The 25,055-nt window shown below is 44.0% G+C and overlaps 2 protein-coding genes across 5 annotated transcripts in view; both read right to left on the minus strand.

The window, feature by feature from the left end:
- LOC149261524 (azadirone synthase LFS-like) overlaps nucleotides 1–25,055 on the minus strand; it is a 396,585-nt gene that overhangs the window by 233,857 nt on the left and 137,673 nt on the right. The window lies entirely within an intron of this gene.
- LOC149261525 (uncharacterized) lies at nucleotides 18,813–23,099 on the minus strand. Its single transcript, XM_089422343.1, has 4 exons — nucleotides 23,007–23,099; nucleotides 19,822–21,585; nucleotides 19,597–19,738; nucleotides 18,813–19,492 (listed from the first exon to the last, which is right to left on the minus strand). The coding sequence occupies exons 2-4, from the start codon at nucleotides 21,545–21,547 to the stop codon at nucleotides 19,009–19,011; spliced, it is 2,352 nt and encodes a 783-aa protein (XP_089278469.1). The 5' UTR covers nucleotides 21,548–21,585; nucleotides 23,007–23,099; the 3' UTR covers nucleotides 18,813–19,008.

Genomic DNA, 25,055 nt, shown 5'->3' on the forward strand with positions numbered 1-25,055 from the left:
GCTGGTCTCTCAGTACTGTCTCTGCCTCTCTGTCCAGTACTCACTGCCCCTCGCTGCTGATCACTGATTCACTTTTGCTTAGCAACCCCGCTCTAGCAAAATGAATGACTGATCACTCTGGTGTATTCTCCAACTGACCCTCAAGCCTCTTCTTATACTTTTCTCGTTGGTCCTTCAACGACCGAGATTAAATCTCTAATCAACAGCTAAGATTAGATTTGGCTTGATCCATGACTTTTGGAACCTTCTAACCCAGTTTTATATTAATACCCATTAATATTTTATTTTTCTTAAGTTTAGACTTAGGAACTCCATTAAAAATATTAATTATTTTAATATCTCCCAAACCGGGTACAATCTGTCCAAACCATTTCTGGGTCTTGGAGATCTCATGTGTTTTAGCCTCTCCACCAATTTTCATGGCTAGAGCACATTCAATGCTACCCCAAATCAACACTCCCTCTTAGCGAGGACTATGCTCTAATAATACTCCACACTGAGCATCACCCTGATCATCCGACACCGGTACCTGCCGCTGATGCTAAGCCTCCCCGCCCAACATCTTTTGCATTGCTGCATCCTGTACTGCTGCCTATGGCTCTGCCACTGCCACTGTTGCATCTGCACGACAGCTCCCTCTGCATCCGTGTTGTTGTCGATCCATTCTCTCAACATTGCATCTGCACTGCATCCCCCTCTCATCATGCTACATCGTGCTACTACACTGCAACTCAGTTACTGAGAAGTAAGTAACTGATCCACCCAACTTCTGACATCCATGTCACGCTAGAAACACTCCCAATGTTGAAGCTCTCTCTGTCGCTAACAAGTGCTTCCTCTACTGACCTCTACGTTGCTGCAACAACTCCCTGCATCTCGCACCATTGCAAACCTCTCTATGCCATCCTACACCATTGCAACACTCCTGTGCCTCTTGCACTGTTGCAGCCTACTAGCCTTGCATTGCCTGGGGACTCCTGCACTATAGCACCCTCTGTCGCTTCATCTGCATCCATCTCTACCTACATCCGCCAGTCCTACTACTCCTCTTCGAGGCTCCTGTAGAAAGGTATAATCCAAGAGTTTGGGTACCTCAAGGATCCTACCCCTCATCGCCTGTAGTCCTCCTTACTACACCTCTATGTCTCCCCACTACTTCTCAAGTGGCACATGACCACTCATGGCACAATCGTCATCCTCCTCGACTTCTTTCTCTGCCTTTGTTGGCACTACATTAGAGTTAGAAGCCTCTCCCTTACTCTTCTTCCTCAGACACTGGTTCGCATAGTGACCCAGTTCCCCACAATGGAAGAACTTGACTTTGGAGAGGTCCTTATTCTTCCTCTTCCCCTGCTTTCCCGCAGATGCTAGAGCCGCATCCTCTTCCTCTTCCTTCTTGATCCTAACCCCTTTGTTGCTACTCCCCTTCTTGGTCAGTCGTATGATCTCTTCTTGACAAAGAGCCACCTATAGTTCTTCCCAATCTGGAACACTCGCCCTACCCAGTATGCTCTGGACAAATGTCTCCCACTCCTCAGAGACTACATTAAGTGCGGTCCTCACCATCAACTTGTGATCCGACATTGCCCCTATGGAAGTCAATTGGTCCCGGATCTCCTTCAACCAACCGAGGAAGAGATCTATCTGCTCCCCCTTCTGCATCTAGTATGACCTTAGCTGATTCTCAAGGAGCATCTTCCTCTGCACAGAAGTATGCTAGTACAATGTCTTCAAAGTGTCCCACATCTCCTTTGTCGTTTCCTTCTTGGCAATATGTTGGACCACATGATCCTTGACCCCATCAAGGATGATCCACTTTGCCTTAGCCATTGCCTCTTCATACCTTTCATTAGCTACCGGGTCAACTAGGATAGCCATTATTCTCAAGGCAAAGCCCTTGATACGATGTTTGTCTAGAATGGACAAGATCCTAGCCTTCCAGACCACAAAGTTGGACGCTCCATCTAGCTTGTCCTGATCTCTCAGCCCATTCACGACCATCTCTCTGCTCTTCTCTGTCGACTCCTCCAAGTCTCTTTACTTCTCACCTGGAAGTTCTCAGTTCGACTCCTGTTGAGTCTCTCTACTTCCCGTCTGGAAGTTCTCGGTTCGACTCCTCTGAGTCTCTCTACTTCCCGTCTGGAAGACTCCCTCTCAGTCCCGATTTCCCTCCTAGAAATCCTTCTGCCAATCGTCAAGTTTCCCCTATCTGACATCTGTGCAACTGCAACACTGATCCGGATTCCTTGGTTATAAATCCACCTCGGCAACAACTCCCTCTATCTTGGTTTTGCCCTATCAGGCACTGTTCTGACCAGAGTACCCCACCAGAGATGTGCTCTAGCCATGAAAATTGGTGGAGAGGCTAAAGCACATGAGATCTCCAAGACCCATAAATGGTTTGGACAGATTGAACCTGATTTGAGAAATATTAAAATAATTAATAATTTTAATGGAGTTGCTAAGTCTAAACTTACGAAAAATAAAATATTAATGGGTATTAATATAAAACTTGGTTAGAAGGTTCCAAAAGTCATGGATCAAGCCAAATCTAATCTTAGTCGTTGATTAGAGATTTAATCTCAGCCGTTGAAGGACCAATGAGAAAAGTATAAGAGGAGGCTTGAGGGTCAGTTGGAGAACACACCAGAGTGATCAGTCATTCATTTTGCTAGAGCGGGGTTGCTAAGCAAAGTTGAATCAGTGATCAACAGCGAGGGGCAGTGAGTACGAGGCAGAGAGGCAGAGACAATACTGAGAGACCAGCGCAGAAGCAGAGAGAGCGAGAGCAGTAGCCAGTTCAGGCTACGCAGAGCCCAGCAGAGACAATGCAAAGGCCAGAGGGACTGCGTCATCCACGTAGAGGCTGCTGGAGTGATGCAGAGGGTCCCAGAGGCTGCGCAGTGCCTCAGAGGGCTGACACAGAGGGTCCTGGGGTTGACGCAGGTCAGCAGAAGGCTGACGCAGAGGCTAGAAGGGCCAGTGTTGAGCTTCAGTTGTGCCAAAGAGGGTTTTGTGGGACAGGTTTTCTGAATACCTATTTCTGAATATAGAGGTATTGCTGCCGTGTATTTTTCTCTGTCGGGTGAGCCAGTTAGGCACCCAGTCGTACTCAGATAGACTGCATAATAATATAGCCCTCTGAATATTGCACTAGTTTTCCCACATTGGGTTTTTCCAGGGACATTTGTTTAAAAATAACGGTGTCACTTGTGTGCTTGCTTTCTTTCAGTTGATGATTTGTAGATGTTGTGACTGTATTGAGTTTATTTTGGTATTTAGCTGTATTAAATAACTTGTTCGAATTTAAACAAGTAGAAGAAATAAACCAGCAGAATACAGATTAATTTTCTAACGGATAGACTTAGAAAATTCAACATGGTATCAAAGGGTGGTTGCAGATCACATGAGAACTGAAGGCATCAGCTGAGCAGAGCATTTGCAGTAGAATTACCTGTCCCGAGAGATAGTAGCTGATTCTTGCAGAAGCGACAGAGGCAGGGTTGACACAGAGGCACTGTGTCATCACTCTGGGCCAGAGAGAGTCCAACGCAGAGGCTGAGGAGGGCAGAGAGAGGCTCACGCAGAGGCCAGGAGGGTTGACACAGTTGGCTGAGGAAGCTGCTTTGCCAGTGTCGGGATTGCGCAGAGCCAAGAGGCTCAATCCTTCAGTTGCTAGGGTGAAGGAAGTTGTGGGAAGTTTGCGGGAGCGAAGCTGGTGGGGTACTGTGGTTAGAATAGTACCTAATAGGGCAAGACCAAGGTAGAGGGAGTTGCTGCCAAGGCGGATTTTGTGTTGCAATTGCACAGACGATCAGAGAGGAGCAACTTGATGGTTGGTAGAAGGATTTCCAGGAGGGAAATCGGGACTCAGAGGGAGTCTAGAAGAGAACTCCCAGACAGGAAGTAGAGAGACTCAGCAAGAGTCGAACCGAGAACTTCCAAGCAGGAAGTAGAGAGACTAAGAGGAGTCGACAAAAGAGAAGCGAGATGTCCACGAATGGACTGAGAGATCAGGATAGGCTGGATGGAGTGTCCAACTTTGTGGTTTGGAAGGCCAAGATCTTGTCCATTTTAGACAGACATCGTATCAATGGCTTTGCCTTGAGAGTGATGGCTATTCCAATTGACCCAGTAGCTAATGAAAGGTACGAGGAGGCAATGGCTGAGGCAAAGTGCATCATCCTTGATGGGGTCAAGGATCATGTGATACCACATATTGCCGAGAAGGAAATGGCAAAAGAGATGTGGGACACTTTGAAGACATTGTACCAACATACTTTCGTGCAAAGGAAGATGCTCCTGGAGAATCAGCTAAGGTCATACCAGATGCAAAAGGGAGAGCAGATAGATGTCTTCCTCAGTCGGTTGAAGGAGATCCATGACCAGCTAACTTCCATAGGGGCCACGCCGAATCAGGAATTAATGGTAAGGACCGCACTTAACGCAGTTTCTGAGGATTGGGAGACATTTGTCCAGAGCATACTGGGCAGGACGAGTCTTCCGGATTGGGAAGAACTGTGGGCGGCTCTTCGTCAAGAAGAGATCAGATAGCTGACCAAGGCGGGGAGTAGCGGCAAAGGGGTCAGGATCAAGAAGGAAGAGGAAGAGGATGCAACTCTAGCATCTGCAGGAAAGCAGGAGAAGAGGAAGAAGAAGGACCTCTCCAAGGTCAAGTGCTTCCATTATGGGGAACTGGGTCACTATGCGAACCAGTGTCCGAGGAAGAAGAGTAAGGGAGAGGCTTCTGACTCGAAGGTAGTGCCAGCGAGGGCGGAGAAAGAAGTCGAGGAGGATGACGATTGTGCCATGAGAGCTCATGTACCTCTAGAGAAGAGGTGGGGAGACATCGAGCTATAGTCAGAAGGACTACAGGCGATGAAGGGCAGGATCCTTGAGGTACCCAAACTCTTTGATTATACCTTTCTACGGGAGCCCCGAAGAGAGAGTAGCAGGACTGGCGAATGCTGGTAGAAACAAATATGGATGAAGAGGCAGAGAGTGCTACAGTGCAGGAGTCCCCGGGCAGCGAGAGGTGAGTAGGCTGCAACATTACGAGAGGCACGGAGAGTGTTGCAACAATGTAAGATGGCACAGAGAGGTTTGCAGTGGTGCAAGATGCAGGGAGTTGTTGCAGCAACGCATACGCAGTAGAGGGAGCACTTGATAGCGGCAGAGAGAGCTTCAGCATTGAGAGTGTTTCTAGCCTGACAGGGATGTTAGTAGTTGGGCGGATCAGTGACTTACTTCTCAGTAACTGAGTTGCAGTGCAGTAGCATGATGCAGCATGATGAGAGGGGGTTGCAGTGTAGATGCAGTGTTGGGAGAAACAACTAGCAGCAGCATAGATGCAGAGGTAGTTGTCATACGAATGCAGCAGTGGCAGTGGCAGGGCCATGGGCAGTAGTACAGGATGCAGCAATGAAGAGGATGTTGGGTGGAGAGGCCTAGCATCAGCACAGGTACCGGTGTCGGATAATCAGAATAATGCTTAGTGAGGAGTATTATTAGAGCATAGTCCTCGCTAAGAGGGAGTGTTTATTTGGGTAGCATTGGATGTGCTCTAGCCATGAAATTGGTGAAGAGGCTAAAGCACATGAGAACTCCAAGACCCGGAAATGGTTTGGACAGATTGTACCCAGTTTGGGAGATATTAAAATAATTAATATTTTAATGGAGTTCCTAAGTCTAAACATAAGAAAAATAAAATATTAATGGGTATTAATATAAAACTGGGTTAGAAGGTTCCAAAAGTCATGGATCAAGCCAAATCTAATCTTAGCCGTTGATTAGAGATTTAATCTCGGTCGTTGAAGAACCAACGAGAAAAGTATAAGAGGAGGCTTTAGGTTCAGTGGGGGAACACACTAGAGTGATCAGTCATTCATTTTTCTAGAGAAGGGTTGCTAAGGAAAGTTGAATCAGTGATCAGCAGTGAGGGGCAGTGAGTACTAGGTAGAGACAATACTAAGAGACCAATGCAGAAGCAAAGAGAGCGAGAGCAACAGCCAGTCTAGGCTAGGCAGAGCCCAACAGAGACAGCGCAAAGGCCAAAGGGACTGCGTCATCCACGCAGAGGCTGCTGGACTGATGCAGAGAGTCCCAGAGGCTGCGCAGTGCCTCAAAGGGCTGATGCAGAGGGTCCTAGGGTTGACGCAGGTCAGCAAAACGCTGATGCAGAGGCCAGACGAGCCAGCGTTGAGCTTCAGTTGTGCCGGAAAGGGTTTCGTGGGACAGGTTTTCTGAATACCTATTTCCAAATATAGAGGTATTGTTGTCGTGTATTTTTCTCTGTCAGGTGAGCCAATTAGGCACCCAGTTGTACTCAGATAGACTGCATAATAATATAACCCTCTGAATAGCTGCACCGGTTTTCCTGCATTGGGTTTTTCCAGGGACATTTGTTTAAAAATAACGGTGTCACTTGTGTGTTTGTTTTCTTTCAGTTGATGATCTGTAGATGTTGTCACTGTATTGTGTTTATTTCGGTATTTAAATGTATTAAATAACTTGTTAGAATTTAAACAAGTAGAAGAAATAAACCAACAGAATACAGATTAATTTTCTAACGGATGGACTTAGAAAATTCAACAACTGCCCACATCTTCCTTCGCCCCAGCAACTAAAGGATTGAGACTCTCGGCTCTGCGCAATCCCGGCACCAGAAAAACAGCTCCCTCAGCTAACTGCGTCAGCCCTCCTAGCCTCTGGGTGAGCCTATTTTTGCCCTCCTCAGCCTCTGCGTTGGCCTCTCTCAGGCCCGGACTGATTATGCAGTCTCTCTGAGTCAACCCTTCCTCTGTTGCTTTCTACAAGGATGTAATATGCCGTTTCAAAGATTTTCCCCAAAACCCCAGTAAACTCCAACCAAATACGCACAAATAATATAATAACCAGGAAACTCAAAATGATAAAAATAATAGTGATGTAACATATAATAATATAAGCATGAAATATAAGCAGATACTAGAGAAATGCAGAGAGAAATGCTAAGCCATTTTATTATACTGAGTGATGGAATGAGTACAGGAGGTGATCAGAAGGATGGCACCTTGACTTGCACTCCCCTGGGGCTAAGGGAGAGATCTCCGAACGGAGACACTCAATGCACTAAACAGTGCTGCAGACAGGCTAAACAACCAGCGTGCTCCAAGTGGAAGTGACTAGCTCAAATGTTCATAATCGAATGATCCAAAATGAGGGGGCTCCTTTCTATTTTATAGCCTCTGCCTCTCACAATCCCTAGGCTCACCTCCTCCTGCGTGCTTCTCCTCTTGCCACGTGTTCTTCCCTCCTGCACAGTCTCTCCATGTGTCTACGTGGGCTCCATTTCTACATCACCCTTTGGCCCCCTTGGCTCCGCTTTAAGTCACAACGTTGTGCTACCTAGGAAGTGACTTTTTATTCTAAAGTGTGTTATGTCCCCCTTCCTCACTTTTTTATTTACAAATAACTATATAAGGCAAAAATTGGACAAAATTCGAATATTCCAATTAGCCATAGCTAATTAGGAATATTACAGTCTCCCCTGGCAAAATGTTGCTTGTCCTCAAGCAACTGAAGTGATGGATGCTGCAAGATCCTCTCACTCTCCCAAGTGGCATCCTCATCCGGCAAATTCCTCCACCTCACCAAGAATTCCCGAACCGTCCTGCTCCGCAGCTGCCTCTCCCTGGTATCAATGATAGCCTCCAGCTGCGATACCAAATGCCCCTCGTCATCCATGGGTGGTAGCTCATCTGTCACTGTCACCTGTTGCCCCAATGCCTTTTTCAGGCATGATACATGAAAAACATTATGAATCTCGTTGCCTTGGGGCAGCTCTAGCTCATATGCAATCTGTCCAACCCTGCGTATCACCCTGTACGGCCCATAAAAGCGGGGCTTGAGCTTTTCAGCCCCCTTCTGCTTTAGTGACGAGCGTCGGTATGGCTGTAATCGTAGGTAGACCATGTCCCTTACCTTGAACTGTCTCTCTACCCGACCCCTGTCGGCATATAGCTTCTACTGATTCTGTGCTGTAGCCATGTTATCCTTGAGAGCTCGGAGAATATCCTAACTCTCTTGGATCCAAATCTTGGCTCTAGGAGCCTTACTATCACCAAACATCACGTCGCAAAAGATAAAGAATGATACCCATATAAGGCATAGAATGGTGACATACCAATGGACATGTGATGTGAAATATTGTAGCAGTACTCCCCTAGATGTAGCCACCTCAACCATGCTCGTTGTTGCCCACTGACATAGTTACGCAAGTAGCCCTCTAGCCACTTGTTAACTATCTCTGTCTGCCCATCCGTCTGTCGGTGATAACTAGTACTCGGTGTCAACTCCGTCCCCACCTACCGAAAAAGCTCCTGCCAAAATCCGCCCATGAAACGGCTGTCCCTATCACTGAAGATGGTCTTAGGAAGACGATGTAGCCTGAAAATCTCTCTAAAGAACAGCTCAGCCACCTGTGCTGCTGTATAGTGTGTGGATATGGCAAAAAAATGTGCGTACTTTGTTAGTCGCTCAACGACGACAAAGATGCAATCCTTGCCCTGTACCTTGGGCAACCCTGTGATGAAGTCCATCAAAATACTCTCCCATTTCCCCTCCGGAATGGGAAGAGGCTGCCATAGTCCCACGGGATGGCTCATCTCTCCCTTGTTCCTCTGGCAAACATCGCACTCCCGGATGTGCTAGAGTACATCCTCCTTGAGGCCCTTCCATGAGAACCTCTCCCTAATGGCCCTGTAGGTTTTGGTGAACCCCTGATGTCCTGCCAATGGTGAATCATGTGATGCCTAGAGTATCTTCTTCTTGAGTTGAGACCCCTCAGTCAAGAAGATCCGGTCCCTGTAATAGATGATCTCATCGACCACCCTGTACCTGTCATTTGCCACCTGCCCATCCAGAACCTCACATGAAAACCTGTCCTTGGAGTACTCTACTAAGAGTCGAGCCCTCCAGTCTGTATCCAAGCTCATAAGAGACAACGTGGCTGGTCTACGTGAAAGGGCATCTGCTACTACGTTGTTCTTACCCTTGAAACACTCAATGTCAAAGTCATATGCTTGGATCTTGCTGATCCACTTTTGCTGCCTCTCCTGTAGCTGCTTCTGCTCCAAAAAGAACTTGCGGCTGTTGTGATCAGTCCTCACCGTGAACCTGTTACCCACCAAGTACTGTCGATACTTAGCCAATGCATGCATGATGGCCAACATCTCCTTGTCGTATATAGAATACAATCTCTCATGTGGAAGGAGCTTCCGGCTCTCAAAGGCTATAACGTGACCTCCCTGCATCAACACTGCGCTAATCCCCTCTCCCGACGCATCACACTCCAAAATGAATGGCTGTGTAAAATCTGGCAACGCAAGCACTTCGCAGCTGCTCATAACCTCCTTGAGCCTGTCAAAGGCCCGCTGCGCCGTATCTAACCAACTGAATGCCCCCTTCCTCGTCAAATCTGTCAGGGGTGCAGCAAGCTGCAAGAAACGTTTGACGAACTTCCGGTAGTAAATACAAATGCCAATGAATCCTCGAAGTTCCGTCACATTTCTCGGCTCTGGCTATTCTCTGATGGCCCTGATCTTCTCCTCGTGGACCCTCACCCCGTCCACCCCTATGATGTGTCCCAGATACAACATCTCCGTCAACCCAAACTCACACTTGGAGAGTTTGGCATGCTCCTGTAAGATACGCAATACCGTCTCAATGTGCTGGAGATGCTCCTCCCAAGTCCTGCTGTAAATGAGGATGTCTCAAAGAATACCAACACAAACTTCCTCAAGTGACTACGAAAGATGTGATTCATACAGAACTGAAATGTAGATGGGGCGTTGGTTAGCCCAAAAGGCATCACCAAGAACTCAAAGTGCCCATAGTGACACCTAAAGGCGGTCTTGGGAATGTCTTGCTCCCTCACACGAATCTGATGGTACCCAGATCTCAAATCAATCTTTGAGAAGAAACGTGCCCCTCTCAACTCATCCATCAACTCATCGATCCTGGGTATGGGGTACCTGTTCTTCAGGGTCTTCTTGTTCAGGGCCCTGTAGTCAATGCACATCCTCAATGTACTGTCCTTCTTCTTCACCAACACCACAGAAGAAGCAAAAGGACTCGTGCTCGGTCGGATATGCCCAAGAGAAAGTAACTCCTAGATAGCCCGCTCAATCTCATCCCGATAGGCCTTGGGGTGCTTATAGGGGGTGGTGATCACGGCCTATATGCCCTGCTCAAGCTCGATGGTGTGCTCAAACCCCCGATCCGGTGGCTGTCCTAGTGGAATCTCCCCAAACACTATGGCATACCAATCAAGGATGGACTGTATCTCTGGATGTACTGTCTGCCCTGTAGTCCCTGCCTCTGATGCACGCAGTTCCACTGCCCACTCTATGTCTCCCTTCCGGAAGACTGCCTCCATCCAATGAGCCAAAACAGTCTAAGGAGGATATGTGTGTTGTCCTCGTATCTTCTCATGCCTCCCTGTCTTCTCATCATCCCACTCCATCTCTAGGCTCTTCCAATTTGTCGTTACCTTCCCTAGAGTGATAAGTCACTGAACACCCAGTATCATGTTGGTGTCCGGAATATCGACCACGAAAAAGTGGTTAGTCAACATGTAGGTGCCCATCGTCACAGAAAGCTCTGGGACCAAGACTGGAAACCTATCAAAGCTCTCTGTTTGTATACCTCTCCGCTCAACCATATGGGCATCGATGAAGTTGTGGGTCGCCCCACTATCCACCAAAACTGATACTCGCTGGCCACGTACTGTCCCCCGTACGCGTAGCGTCAGATACTTGGGAACTCCTCGCAATGCTGCAAGGGCCCCTCCAGTAGGTGCAAAAGATGCACCACCTGCTGCTGGCGGTGGAGGTGGCAAAGGTCCATGTATGGCATGGCTATCTCCTGCCTCCACATCATCCTCGTCATCCTCTTCTCCACTACTCTCGGAGAAGACCTCAATAAAATGTGCTTTGCCAGCAACACATCTATGTCCCGGTGCCCACGGCTCCTGACATGTGAAGCACAACTGCTTCTTCTTCAGCACCCTCCTGGCAACGTCATCAAGTTGTACTCGTCTTGGATTCCCCTTTGGAGGAGGAATCCTCACATCCTTCCCCTTAGACTGAAAAGTCTGTCTTTGGGGGTAAGGTGTCTGGGTCCTGGGTAAGACATCCTGTAAGTCCCGGGTCCTGCTGATAGCATCCTGGAGTGTGGCTGGTTTAGTGGATCGGACTAAACCCCGAAGTGGCTCTGCTAACCCCTCAACATACATATAGACCCTCCGTGCCGTGGATAGGTCTGGCACCATCACGAAGACCCTCAAGAAATCTGCAATGTAGGTCTCTGGGCTCCCTGTCTGTTTGAGCCTCGTCAGCTCAACAAAATGTTGCTCTGGATCCCTCCGATCAAATCGCTCCATCAGTCTCCTGGTAAACTCGGCATATGTCGTCACTGTGGAGTGCCCCAATGTAACCATCCCATGAAACCACCAATCGTGGGCCTCGCCATCCAAATGCAATGTTGCCACTTTGATGGCCTTTGCCTCCGACATATGGTTAAGCTGGAAATAAATGTCCAGCTTCTCCACCCAAGACTTTGCCGAACTATTTGATGAACCATCAAACATAGGCAAGTGGAATCTACTCGTTGCACGGTAGGTGTCACCATCATGGTAATGCCGGTACCCCCTGTGATGGTCGCAGGGTCTACTATCCCGCTGGAGTTGAACAAAATCTCTGAATGAGAGGGCTTCCCTGAACTCCTACCCATAAGCCTGGTACTCTGCAAAATAATCGCCCATATGTCCGGGCTTTGCCTCCTGCTAGGCTACGACCCCCGTGTCGGCTCCTAAGAAAGTGGGCATGTTAGAGCGTGTAGGGGCATGTGAGGCCACCTGCTGCACAGTATCACGCTGCTCTGGCAAATGGTGGGATGCACCTAATCCCTCACCAACCTGGAAAACCCGTGGGCTCTCACGCTGTCTAGCCTTTACTGCCGTGAATCTCTGCCCCATCACCTCAATCTGTCTCGACATATCCTGCACTGATTTGAGGAGCATATCTGCAAATCTCTTCCCATCCTCGTCTACCATCTGATCCTTTTGCTTTGCGTCCACCACTGGAACATAGTCTCCCTCTCTGTAGGTATTCTCCAACCTACGCTCACTGTCTCTATATTTCCTACCTCTGTAACAGATGTAGGGTTTCTCCCCTAGTGTCATAGATTGCTAACTCCACAGGCTAAGCCAAATCTATGCTCTGATACCACTATAATATCCCGTTTCAGATATTTTCCCCAAAACCCCAGTAAACTCCAACCAAATACGCACAAATAATATAATAACCAGGAAACTCAAAATGATAAAAATAACAGTGGTGTAACATATAATAATATAAGCATGAAATATAAGCAGATACTCGAGAAATGCAGAGAGAAATGCTAAGCCATTTTATTATACTGAGTAATGGAATGAGTACAGGAGGTGATCAGAAGGATGGCACCTCGACTTGCACCAGGCAAGTGAAGAAATACACTCAGAATAACAAAGGAATGGCCTCTGCGTGGATGCTGCTGGAAAACTGTCGTGCTGCTGCTACTGCTGGAAATCAAATGTGGATTTGGGGCTGTTCCCCTCCTCAGAAAATGCTGAAACTCTGGAATCCGCCCCTACTAAAAAAACCCAGAAAAACCCAGAAAGCTTTTCTAAAATGGCCGACCCCCAAAAATCGCCCCCTTGGGGAATCAAGCAATCCCTCAAGGCCTTGCGCTGCCATTAAGTAGAATCCTCCAAAATACTGCCTGAAACTCTGCCAAACCACTCAATATGCAAGAGCTGATCCCTTGCTCAATATCCCAGCTCAACTCCTCCACAAATCCTTAACCCAGAACTGCTCCCAGAAGAACTGCGTCCCTCCCTCTCAAGACTGCACAGTCTTCCAATGCTCAACTCCACCTCAATGCCAAAGATCAAAACTACTGCAAAAAGACTATTGAAAATACCTTGCCCGAGTAGGCACTCAAAGTCCCCCGGGGCTAAGGGTGAGATCTTCAAACGGAGACACTCAGTGCACTAAACAGTGCTGCAGACAGGCTAAACAACCAGCGTGCTCCAAGTAGAAGTGACTAGCTCAAATGCTCATAATCGAATGATCCAAAATGAGGGGGCTCCTTTCTATTTTATAGCCTCTACCTCTCACAATCCCTAGGCTCACCTCCTCCTGCGTGCTTCTCCTCTTGCCACATGTTCTTCCCTCCTGCGCAATCTCTCCATGTGTCTGTGTGGGCTCCATTTCTGTTTCCCCCTTTGGCCCCCTTAGCTCCCCTTTAAGTCACAATGTTGTGCTACCTAGGAAGTGACTTTTATTTTAAAGTGAGTTATATCCCCCTTCCTCACTTTTTTATTTACAAATAACTATAGAAAGCAAAAATTGGACAAAATTCGAATATTCCAATTAGCCATAGCTAATTAGGAATATTACAAAGAATCAGCTCTGTCACTCGGGACAGCTGAATCTGTTGCAAATGCTCTGCTCAGCTGATGCCTTCAACTTTCGTGTGATCTGCAACTACACTCTACCATGTTGAATTTTCTAAGTCTATCCATTAGAAAATCAATTTGTATTATGTTGGTTTATTTCTTCTACTTGTAAATTCTGAACAAGTTATTTAAAACATTAAAATACCGAAATAAACACTATACAATCACAACATCTACAAATCATCAGCTGAAAGAAAACAAATACACAAGCAATACCGTTATTTTTGGACAAATGTCCTTGGAAAAACCCAATGCAGGAAAACTGGTACAGTTATTCTGAGGGTATATTATTATGTAATATTTCCTTGAGTACAACTGGGTGCCTAACTGTTGATTTGGGATAGCATCGGATGTGCTCTAGGCACGAAACTTTGTGGAAAGGCTAAGGCACATGAGATCTCCAATACTCAGAAAGGGTTTGGGCAGATTCTAAACAGTTTGGGAGATATTAAAATAATTAATATTTTTAATGTAATCCCTAAGTCTGAACTTAGGGAAAATAAAATATTATTGTGAATTAATATGAAACTGTGTTAGAATGGTCCAAATGTCATGGATCAAGCCAAATCTAATCTTAGCCATTGATTAGGGACTTAATCTCAGCCGTTAATTTGCCAACAAGAAAAGTATAACAGGAGGCTTGAGCGTCACTTGGAGAACAGACTGAGGGAGACCAGTCAATTCAATTTCTAGAGCAGGGTTAGCTGATAAATTGAACTAGTGGTTTGGTGAGCAGTTAGGAGGCAACAAGTATGGAACAGAGAGACAGGAGATCAGTGCAGAGGCAGAAAAGGCAGACGCAGGGCCAGAGGGAGCCACGCAGAGGCAACAGAGACTGCGCAGAGCCAGCAGGGCTTGCGTCATCCACGCAGAGGCTGCAAGAGTGACGCAGAAGGCCAGAGAGGCTGTGTAGAGTCTCAACAAGTTGACGCAGAGGGTTTTAGGCCACGCAGAGGTCAGCAGGGCTGACGCTGGGTTCAGAAGAAGTGCTGAAGAATTTGTCTATCTGTGGGTAAGCCAATTTGGCACCCTGTTATACTAGAAAATTACTGAATAATAAAATCCTCCCTTGCTGCACCGGTTTTCCCACATTGGGTTTTTCTGGGGACATTAATCCAAAATATCTGTGTCCATGTGTTAACTCTTATGCATATGTTTGTTTCTGTATTACGATGTGATATCTGCAGCAGTATTTATTTTAATGTCTATTGAAGTGATTTCATGAATAACTTATGGTGGAATAAGTAGGAAAAGTAAATCAGTTACTGTAGTGATAGAATTTTCACACCAACCAGCTCACTCGATAGAGAAAAATACAAGGCAGCAATACCTCTATATTCGGAAACAAGTATTCAGAAAACTTGTCCCACGAAACCCTCTCCGACAACTTTGAAGCTCATCGTCGGCCCTTCTGGCCTCTGCGTCAGCCCCAGGACCCTTTCCGTCAGCGCTCTGAGGCACTGTGTAGCCTCTGGGACCCTCTGCGTCACTCCAACATCCTCTGCGTGGATGACGCAGTCCCTCTAGCTTCTGCGCTCTCTATTGGGCTCTGCGTGGCCTGAACTGACTATTGCTCTCGCTCTCCCTGCTTCTGCGCTAGTCTCTCAATATTGTCTCTGCCTCTCTGTCTAGTACTCACTGCCCCTCGCTGCTGATCACTGATTCACTTTTGCTTAGCAACCCCGCTCTAGCAAAATGAATGACTGATCACTCTGGTGTATTCTCCAACTGACCCTCAAGCCTCTTCTTATACTTTTTTCATTGGTCCTTCAACAGCCGAGATTAAATCTCTAATCAACGATTAAGATTAGATTTGGTTTGATCCATGACTTTTGGAACCTTCTAACCCAGTTTTATATTAATACACATTAATATTTTATTTTTCCTAAGTTTAGACTTAGGAACTCCATTAAGAATATTAATTATTTTAATATCTCCCAAACCGGGTACAATCTGTCCAAACCATTTCTGGGTCTTGGAGATCTCATGTGCTTTAGCCTCTCCACCAATTTTCATGGCTAGAGCACATTCGATGCTACCCCAAAGCAACACCCACCTCTCGGATCAATTCCTTGCTATGGGAGCCCAAATAAGAAGTAGCAAGATGGACTAGTGTCAGTTGGTGCAAAGGAGTGTTGGAGCAACAGATGTTGTGGCAAGAACTCCAAGTCTGAGCAGCGTAGTGCAGAGTTGCAGCAATGCAGGGAATCACAACGCAGTAGCAACAACAGCGCAGTAGCTTCAAAGGGATAGCGTTGGACAAGCAGCAGTCAAATCTTCAACATCGAGATGTATCTATGTTGAACACTTGTTTAGATTTTGGGATGTTTTTCAGTCGCAGTGCAAATGAAGTGTTAGCAGTGGCAGTGCTAGCAATAGCACAGATGCAACACTTGAGAGGGAGTTGTAGTACAGATGTAGTGTTGACAGTGGCATGGTCAGTAGCAATATAGTTGCAGCAGCAGCGCAATAGTTGGTGGATAGCATGTCAAACATCAACAACGCAGAGGATGATGTTATGAAGTTAGGGTGATACTTCAATGGGAAGCATTGCTAGAGCACATTCATCGCTAAGAGGGAATGTTGATTTCTGGTAGCATTAGATTTGCTCTAAGTCTCAAATTTTGCAAAGAGGCTTGGGCACATGTATTCCAAAGAACCCAAAAAGTGTTTTGGGAAATTCCACCCAGAGACTGTTTTATTAAAATAATTAAATATTTTTAATGGGACCCTAAGTCTAAACTTAGGAAATTAAAATAATTAATGGGTATTAATCTAACTATGGGTGTAACTTCTAGAAGAAGATGAGGATCAAGCAAAAATGATCTTAGCCATTGATTAGCTTCTAATTTGGGTCGTTGAATGTCAACGAGAAGATTATTTAAGGAGGCTTGAGGGTCATTTGGAAGATACACCGAGAGAGATCAAGAAAATCGAATTTCTCAGAGAGGGTAGCACAACAATTGCTAGAGGAGTGATCGAAGTGATCTTTTGCAGTGAGGGGCAGAGATAGTATCCGAAAGAGGGAAGTTTTCCTAGGCCAGAGAGTACAAGGCAAAGAGGGCAGAATGACATCCAGAGAGAGGCAAAAGCTAACCCACGCAGAGCTGACACAGTGGCAGTGCACGTAGAGCTGACGCAGTGGCAGTGTAGGCCTTGAAGGGAGATCAAATTCTTGCTGAGGAAATCGAGTTTCAGAAGCCGGGAGCCAAGGTGTGAGACTGGGAGGCAGAAATTCGGAATTTCTAGCCAACAAAGGGTCCAAAGGAGGAGCAATGTGATTCCCAGCAGGGGTGACGCAAAGACTGCGTGAGGCTTACGTAGTTCTGCATAAAGGCCACAGAGGGGACGCAGAGGCTCCAGTCCAGCGTGATCAGACTCAGATTCTTCCAGTGACAGGGTGAGAGCATCTCACTATTTGTTTTGTCCAGTTTCTCTCTGTATCGGATTGCTAGTTGAGCATCCAACGAATTGTACTCAGAATTACTACTTCATAATAATAAAACCCTCAGATCTGCTGCACCGGTTTTCCTGCATTGGGTTTTTCCGGGGACATTTGTCCAAAAATAACAGTGTCTTGTGTGATGTTTTTCTCTTATGCTCAGCTTTCTTGTTTCGGCATATTATTTTAAATAGTGAATGTTGCAGTTGTATTTACTTCGATATTTATAGTAGAACACAGTAAATACTTGTATGGCTTAACAAGTAGGAGAAGTAATATCAGTTTGTTGTAGTACCAATTCCGGGTTTAGGAATTTTCACACTAATATTTTCCACCATTCATTAGCCCGTCAAGCGACACAACATTTTCTGGCGCCTTTTCATCTTTTCATCGCCTTATCTTTTTCCTCTCACTAATCCTTTCATCTTCTCTATCTGCACCTTTAGCACCTGGACATTTCGGTTGGTTTCCTATTTGGGTGGCGATTCCACTTATTCATCCATTATTTCTCAAACAAGAAGCCCTCCCTAATATTCAGCTGCTTCTCCCAGACTAACCTTTCAGTTTTTCGCCTTTTGGATCTTGGAGCTAGATTCATGTTCAAGTGGGAACTCCACTTCTTTTATTTCTTACAAGAATTTCTGCTAGAAGCTCGCTTCTTATGGATCTCCTGATTTTCTTGAACAAAGATCTTTCTTTTTGGCATCCATTTGGCCCCTCATTTTCCCTTTAAGCAAGTCATCATGGATGATTTTTTTGCTCCTTATGATTTTACTAACATTCAGGGAGCTCTGCATAATTATCCTTATGAAGTTGGTGAAATCATTGATGAGTTTCCTCCTTTTCAAGGTAACAATGCTTTTACTATCAAGGCTCACCTTCAGAAATTCAGCGTCTATATAAGCAAGTGCTGCTTATATTTCGACCATGAAGATCTGAAAATGAAAATTTTTCTTCTCACCTTAGATGGAGATGCCTTAGAATGGTTTGTTGAGTTTCCTGATAACACTTTTGATTCTTTACAATCAATCATTGATGCCTTTGAAAATAAATATGGAGATAAGAGAAAGGTCAAAGCAAAGGCCGAAGTAAAGGAAACTAAATAAACTGAAAACGATTTTATCAAACAGTTAACTCAAATGGTTAAGGATATGCAACTGAATCAAGCGCAGGTAATCAAGAATATGGAATTCAACCAGGCTCAACTCATTAAGAACATGGAGCTTAATCGAGCAAAATTAATAGTTGATCATGCCAAAGAATTGAGTTTCGTAGAAGCTAGATTAACAACAGATCATGCCAAGGAAATGGGTTCTATGCAGAGAAAGTTGCTGGCTATAGAAGAAAAACACATTAAGGAAATGAAGATCATGGAAGTTAATCACTCTAATCAGATAGCCACCACGCGAAATCATTTGATTACCATGGAAACAAATCATGAGAAAGAAATGAGTGTTATTCAAGTAAATCATAACGCAATGATAAAGGACATGGAAACCGGTCAGGTTGTGGGTATAGAAGAAAAACATGCTAATGAAATGGAAACCATGATGACTAACATGCAAAATTGTTTGATGGCCATAAAAGCAGATAATGATAAAGTAATAAAGACTATGGAATCAAGTCATGTAAAGGAAATCAGCAATGTGGAAAAAGTCGCTGTCGGGATTAATTCGGCAAGGGTCCAAAAGTTGAAAAAGTCGGCAAAGTCGGGAGTTTTTTGAAAAAGTCGGCAAAAAGTCGGCAAAATTAAAAAAACACAAAATTATTCATTTTTTTTAATTTTTTTTAACATCTAGAGTATCCACAACATCAAATAAATGCATTTCCACATAAACATGTAAAGAAAGCTAATATATAATATGTATATGAAGTCTAGTGCTGCATCACATATCAAAATAGTGAATCCACTCCTGAATTTTGAGTCCTGTCTGAGTTTCAACTCTCAAGAGTCAAAATATCAACAAAAAATATAATAAATGTACATCATGAGTCATCTAAAAGTCATCAAGTAATCACTAATCAGTCACTGAGATCCTCTTCCCCTTTTACGGGAATAGGGAATGGCTTTGCCTTTTCCTCTAGAGGAAGAAGACCCTGCCCCTGAGGATACAAAAGGAAATGGACTCAATCGTCCTCTAGAAGCTGATGGAAGAGGTGGCCTCTGTGCTACGCTGCCGCTGCTGCTGCCCACCCTAGATGGTGTCACCTCCTCCTCAGCGTCCTCATCCAGCTCTGCTACTGCCTCCTGACCCTGATGTTGCTCCGCCTCCTCCTCCTCTATCTCTAGCTCTCCCTCCTCTGCAACTGCTACATCCTCTAGATCCACACCTAACCAATCCGGGATCGTGTCCAAGATTGGCCTCTCAGTCTCGACTCTCCATGCAGCGGTGGTATCAATATTGTCCAATGAGATGGCTTCCACATCAGTAGGTTTCTGAAGCTGTCTCACCCACAATCGAAGATTGTAGTAGACGTATACCATGTCATTGAGGCGTTTGGATTCCAATCTGTATTAGGGTCATAGATTGTAAATTAGTACTTAGAAAATTTAAATATTAAAATTAATCAAATGAATTCAAAAAATTTAATTTGAAATCTTTTTAGTTTTTACCTGTTGCGCTTTTTGGAGTGTATTTTGTCAAATACACTCCAGTTGCGCTCACACCCAGAGGAACTGCATGTTTGGCTGAGCACTCGAATGGCAAGCTTTTGGAGATTTGGTACTCTGGCACCATAGCTTGTCCACCAAGCATCTACAAGTTAAAAAAAAAATGAGAAACATAAAAAAAAACATTGAAATTCTAAACTTGAAAATTTGAAACAAACTGAAACTTACCTGGCATTTTGGTCGTCCTATTCTGAATAGCCATGTCAAAACAAAATGTGCCAGTGGCCATCCTATAGGCCTCCATTTCTTTAGAAATCTCCTCACGTTCTCGCCTAGATGACACCATCCTCTCGACACAAGTGAAGAATCCATCCATCACCTCGGCATCAAATCTGAAACCACAAGCATAAGAAAATGCAGGGTTGAGGTAGACACCTGCAGCATGAATGGGGCGATGGAGGGTATTGTTCCATCGCTGATCAATCACTCCCCATATGACCTGTTGTTTCTCCAACCCCTCGTCTCCCTTATCTGCATAATAAGCACGGATGGCTTCTTTGGCCCTATCCATGGCCTCATACAAGTAGCCCATTGCGGGCTTCTCTCCATCAACCAACCGAAGAACCTTTACCAAAGGTTCTGAAATGGCACACACCTCCTCTACTCCTGCCCAAAAGCTCTGATCATATGAAACTAGTCTGCATATGCCCTCTCCCTCCGGTTTGCGGCTAATAGATAAAGAACGCCATTCCGCTGAGAGAAACATGCTCTTCACCTCCCACATAGAATTCAACAGAGACTGAAGAGATATGAAAGTAGTGGCAAATCGTGTAATGGCAGGCCGCACCAACTCTTTTTTGTTGGTGCATTTTCTCATCAAGCTAAGCACAGATGAATGATTATAAATAAATTTTGTTATGCTCTTGGATGATTCAACAATATCCCTCACAGTAGGAATTTTACCTATATCCTCCAACATCAAGTCAATGCAATGAGCAGCGCAAGGTGTCCAAAACAAGTTAGGATACCTCTCCATAAGCATCTTGCCAGCTGCAACATAATTTGCAGCGTTGTCCGTTATGACTTGGACAACATTGCTTGGGCCTACTTCCTGAATGAAGATGTCCAACAACTCACATAATAAACGTGCATCTTTAATGTGGTCAGATGCATCAACAGATTTCATAAACATTGTCCCCTTGGGACAACTAACCAAGAAGTTAAGAAGGGTCCTACCCTTCTGATCAGTCCAACCATCTGACATGACTGTGCATCCAGTGTGCTCCCATGATGCCCTAAACTCTGCCAATCTAGTAGTGCACTCAGTCTTTTCATCTTGAAGAAGAGGCCCTCTCAACTCTGCAAAGGTGGGGGCTTTGTACCCCGGGCCAACGACAGCAACAGCATCAAACATAGGCTGGTAGAATGGGTTTGTCTTGGCAATGTTGAAGGGAACATCGCTCCATAGAAGACACCTACTGACCAACTTGTCAGCTTCTGCCTTTTCCTTTTTTTTCATTGATGATCTAATCCCAGGTTGTGAACCAGCTGCTGTTCTAGGAACAAAAAAAGATGAGATAGAAGGATGAGTACCACTACCCAATGTACCCATGGGTGAGGAAGGTGATGCTGCTGTAGAAACATTGCCACTCTCAATTCCCCCCACTCTTGAGCCCCCTGCAATTTGGTTTCTTAGTGTTGCCCTGGTGTCTTTTCCTTCCTCTTTATCCATCAATGATTGAATGGCCCGTCGGATGATTTCTGGAGTTGTCTCTTTGCAAAGTTCAATATTTTGGCCTGGAATTTGCCCCAAATGGAATTTTAATCTGTTGATGCCTCCTGACATATGCTTTCCACACAATTTGCAAGTCAAATACATTCTATTGACCGTCCCAGTTTCAGGTATAACATCAGGCTCACCAAACTCCCACATAGAATCCAAAACCCTCGGCATTTTGTTTTAAACTTTGAGCTGGAATTTAAAGTTTAAACCTGGGCACAAAAAGAATGGAAAGAAATTCAAATCAGCAAAATTATAATTAGTAATTTACTAATTTGTATTGCACTCAGAATTTAGAAACAAATTAGTAAATATTAAAATAATAAATATTAAATAATAAATCATAAATGTATGTAGTATGTACAGTGAAATAATTTATTACAGTCATAATTTATTACAGTCATAATTTATAGTTATACAATAATTTATTACAGTCATAAATATTAAACGAAGGCTGGAATAAAAGAGCCTGCTATAGAAAATGTTGTTGTGCCTAAAAATTTGGTTGACACACAAAGAAGGTTGGGTCAGGCTTTATTAGTGCCCTCATAAGTAGGGCTTTTTAGTTCCTCTTTTTAAGAACTGATTTAAACAAGAAGGATAAGGGAACTCCAGGGAAAGAGCTACTGAAGCCATGAAGTTTTCTGTATGCATCAGTCCTAAATAATATAATCATCTTCTAAAATCCACGTTCATGGTGAGGCTTTGTGCTAAATTTTATGGGCATTTTACAGTCACATGCAGTGTGTGGTTTCCAAAAGATCAACAGTAATGGCAGATCTCCATGCTCAAATTGTAAAGGCTGTGTGGATCCCTATCCAGATTCCAGATCTGCTCTCCACCCAGTCCACCAATGAATTCGCTGTAGATCCACATGTGAAGGGTTTCTATGTAGTGTAGTTTAAGGTGCATGGTTTTGATATTTTCAAGGTTTGTCAAATTTAAATGATTTTCTTTCAAACTTCCACGATGAAGGTGGCAGCTACAAAGTGAATTTCATGCAGAAACATTAATTCTATGGCTTAAAGCTTATCAAGGAATTTAGAGAAACTGGATCTTCTACGAACCAAAGTCAGTGATTTGAAAAACAGATTGGCAATTTAACCCAGCTTATTTCTGATCAGAAAAAAATTGATGGAGGAGCTGTCAATTAAGCTGGCTACTTTTGAAGGATGCCTAAGGACCTGCCTCAAACAATTTTAGAACAGAGGAAAACAATCAAATCCGAAGGCCATAGTATAGCAAAACTAAAGCTACATATTGTTGACCTTCAGTCCACTACAGATACATCAAAGGATACTGAAATGCTTAGGCAGACATCTCAGCAAGCTTGGAAAACCAGAAGAAATTGCCTCGAAGATTGAACTAGTGGATAGCACATGGGCTTAGGTTGTCAATAGTAAATATAGGAAAGCCACAGGTGACAGACAGTATGCATCCCTAATCTGCTTTAAATTACAAATAGAGTTCCTTGTATAATGGCAGAAAAAGACTCCTGTAACAAGTTAGGTTCTCAAAGTATTCTTGTATGAGAAGTTGTTAGTCAAACTTCAAACGAAGGCTGGAATAAAACTTAAAAGAGCCTGCTATAGAAAATGTTGTTGTGCGGCTGTGCCTCCCGTGACCCACTTACCTTGTCAGCTTGACGGCAGCGGCTAGCAAATGCAGTGTGCACACCCACTTCGAACTGGAAACCCTCGTAGCTCCACAGCGAACAAGCCAAGGCCCAAAACACAATGAAAAAATTAAACGACGAATTCTGGTTTTAACTTTTTATGCCCGCGGACGGAATTTTTTTAAGCTAGCCGACTTTTTCCCATCGACTCCCGATTTATTCCCGATTAATTCGATTTATTCCCGATTTTTTCATTTTTTAAAAAGTCGGCAAAAAGTCGGCCGATTTAATCCTTTTTTCGAAAAAATCGCATTTTGGGGAATAAATCCCGACTTTATCGCGACTTTTTCCACACTGGAAATCAGTACCATAGAAGTCAAGTATTCTGATCAAATTACTACTATTCAAAATAAGTTGGACAAAATGGAAAGATCACATATACAGAAGTTCCAACTCAAGTCAGATAATAAAGAGCCATCAACAGATCATAAGCCTCCCAGTCCGTCGAAGCAATTCCCATCTCATCGCAAGGAGGTCACTTTTCCCATTAAGGACAAATTGACTATGGTTACAAAGGAAGTTAAGAAAGACCAAGCTTATGTGTCACCATTAACAAAGTATATTTAGAGTAAGATTGGGCATACTTCAGATTCTTCAGATCTTTCGTCCAAGCATTTTCAAGATCAGGACAGGGAATCTATAGTGGTCTCAGTATTGACATCTCAGCCCACCTAGAAGAAGAACAAAAGGCAGAAAAGAAGAAGGAAGCAGTTTGATGCATCTGATGGCCGAGAGCAGCTCGATCTTCGGATAAGACAAAGTCCTACAATATGCATGATCAGGCATGGCACATCCGAAAAACAACCCATTGATTTGCCAAAAAGCAGGCAAATGCTCAGTATGTACTATATTGAACACATCTGATGCCATAGGGCATCCTCTGTATTGTATTTCTAACCCTAATCCTTGTTATTTTTGTTGTTAGCATAGTTTCCATTTTGGCATTCTATTTCATAGATTAAGTTTCACTTTTGTCTTAAGGTTAGTTGTACGTTTCAGAGCTTCTATATCATGCACTTAATGTTATATGATGATTTTTGGATTACATTTGGATGGACGCTACTTATGTGATTTTGTATGTTGCCTGAGTGCAGATTCTAGATTCTCACATTCCTTCAATGAAGCAATTTATCCCCAAGTAGAGCCAGATGTTGACCACTCTGCGTCAACTACCCTATAGCAGTATACATTTTCGCAAGAAGATTCCATCATGATCGAACAGTGAGATCATCCAGATTTCATCATCATCTTCAGTCATCATTGTTTAAAGTTGTAAACCCATTCTGCATGTTTGTAATGTAAATAATCTTAGTAAGACCATATCTGTATGTAACAACCTAGGTAAACCTATTGTTTTGATGATGATTTTCATCCTAGGAGGTTTTTCGTCTCACCAATTCATCTGTGTTTCTAGACACAAATGATCAACAAAGTTTTTCCCTCCAACCTCACCCCAAAGCTAGGGTGGATTTTGTCGTCAAGATCTTAGGCGTCCTAATGTTTTTAGATCGATTCTTTGTAAAGATGATTTGGGAATAATTTTAGCTAATTGGCTAAATTATTTTATTACAAATCACTTGATTTACTAGATTATATTTAAGTCTCAGAATTGAGTAAAATAATGAAGGTCTAACGAATGGGTTTTCCCCTTTCATGTATTAAAATGTAATATCTTGATGTAAAAAATATCTTAGTGCATGGTCCCTCATAGTTAGACACCATGGCTAAAATATTTGAGGGTCGGAAAAATTATTAATCCCCTCATGAGTCAATTAATTAAATTTTCTAGCAAAAATTAATTAAAATCCTAAGCCAAAAATTTAATTAATTTTATGTCCTAGGAAAAATTAATTCTCCAAATTAAAAAATTCGTGGGTCTTAGAAAAATTAATTTTTGAAGGTCCCCAACCAAGGGAATATTGAAAATTTTAAGAGATTTTGGACCCTTGGTCCTTGGTAGTTAAGTCAAAATCAATTTTTTAAGGAAATCAACTCAAAATAATTAAT

Source organism: Pinus tabuliformis, chromosome 6 (assembly GCF_031772625.1).
Source record: "Pinus tabuliformis cultivar Carrire ecotype Pingquan chromosome 6, CPIR1, whole genome shotgun sequence".
NCBI classification, from domain to species: Eukaryota; Viridiplantae; Streptophyta; class Pinopsida; order Pinales; family Pinaceae; genus Pinus; species Pinus tabuliformis.

Bases quoted from the DNA above. Each gene is read 5' to 3' on its own strand.
- LOC149261525 (XM_089422343.1), bottom strand. From the start codon at position 21,547: ATGCCGAGGGTTTTGGATTCTATGTGGGAGTTTGGTGAGCCTGATGTT. The intron at 19,739-19,821 runs GTAAGTTTCAGT...TTTAACTTGTAG, and splicing joins TAGGACGACCAAAATGCCAG to ATGCTTGGTGGACAAGCTAT. The intron at 19,493-19,596 runs GTAAAAACTAAA...ACCCTAATACAG, and splicing joins CACTCCAAAAAGCGCAACAG to ATTGGAATCCAAACGCCTCA.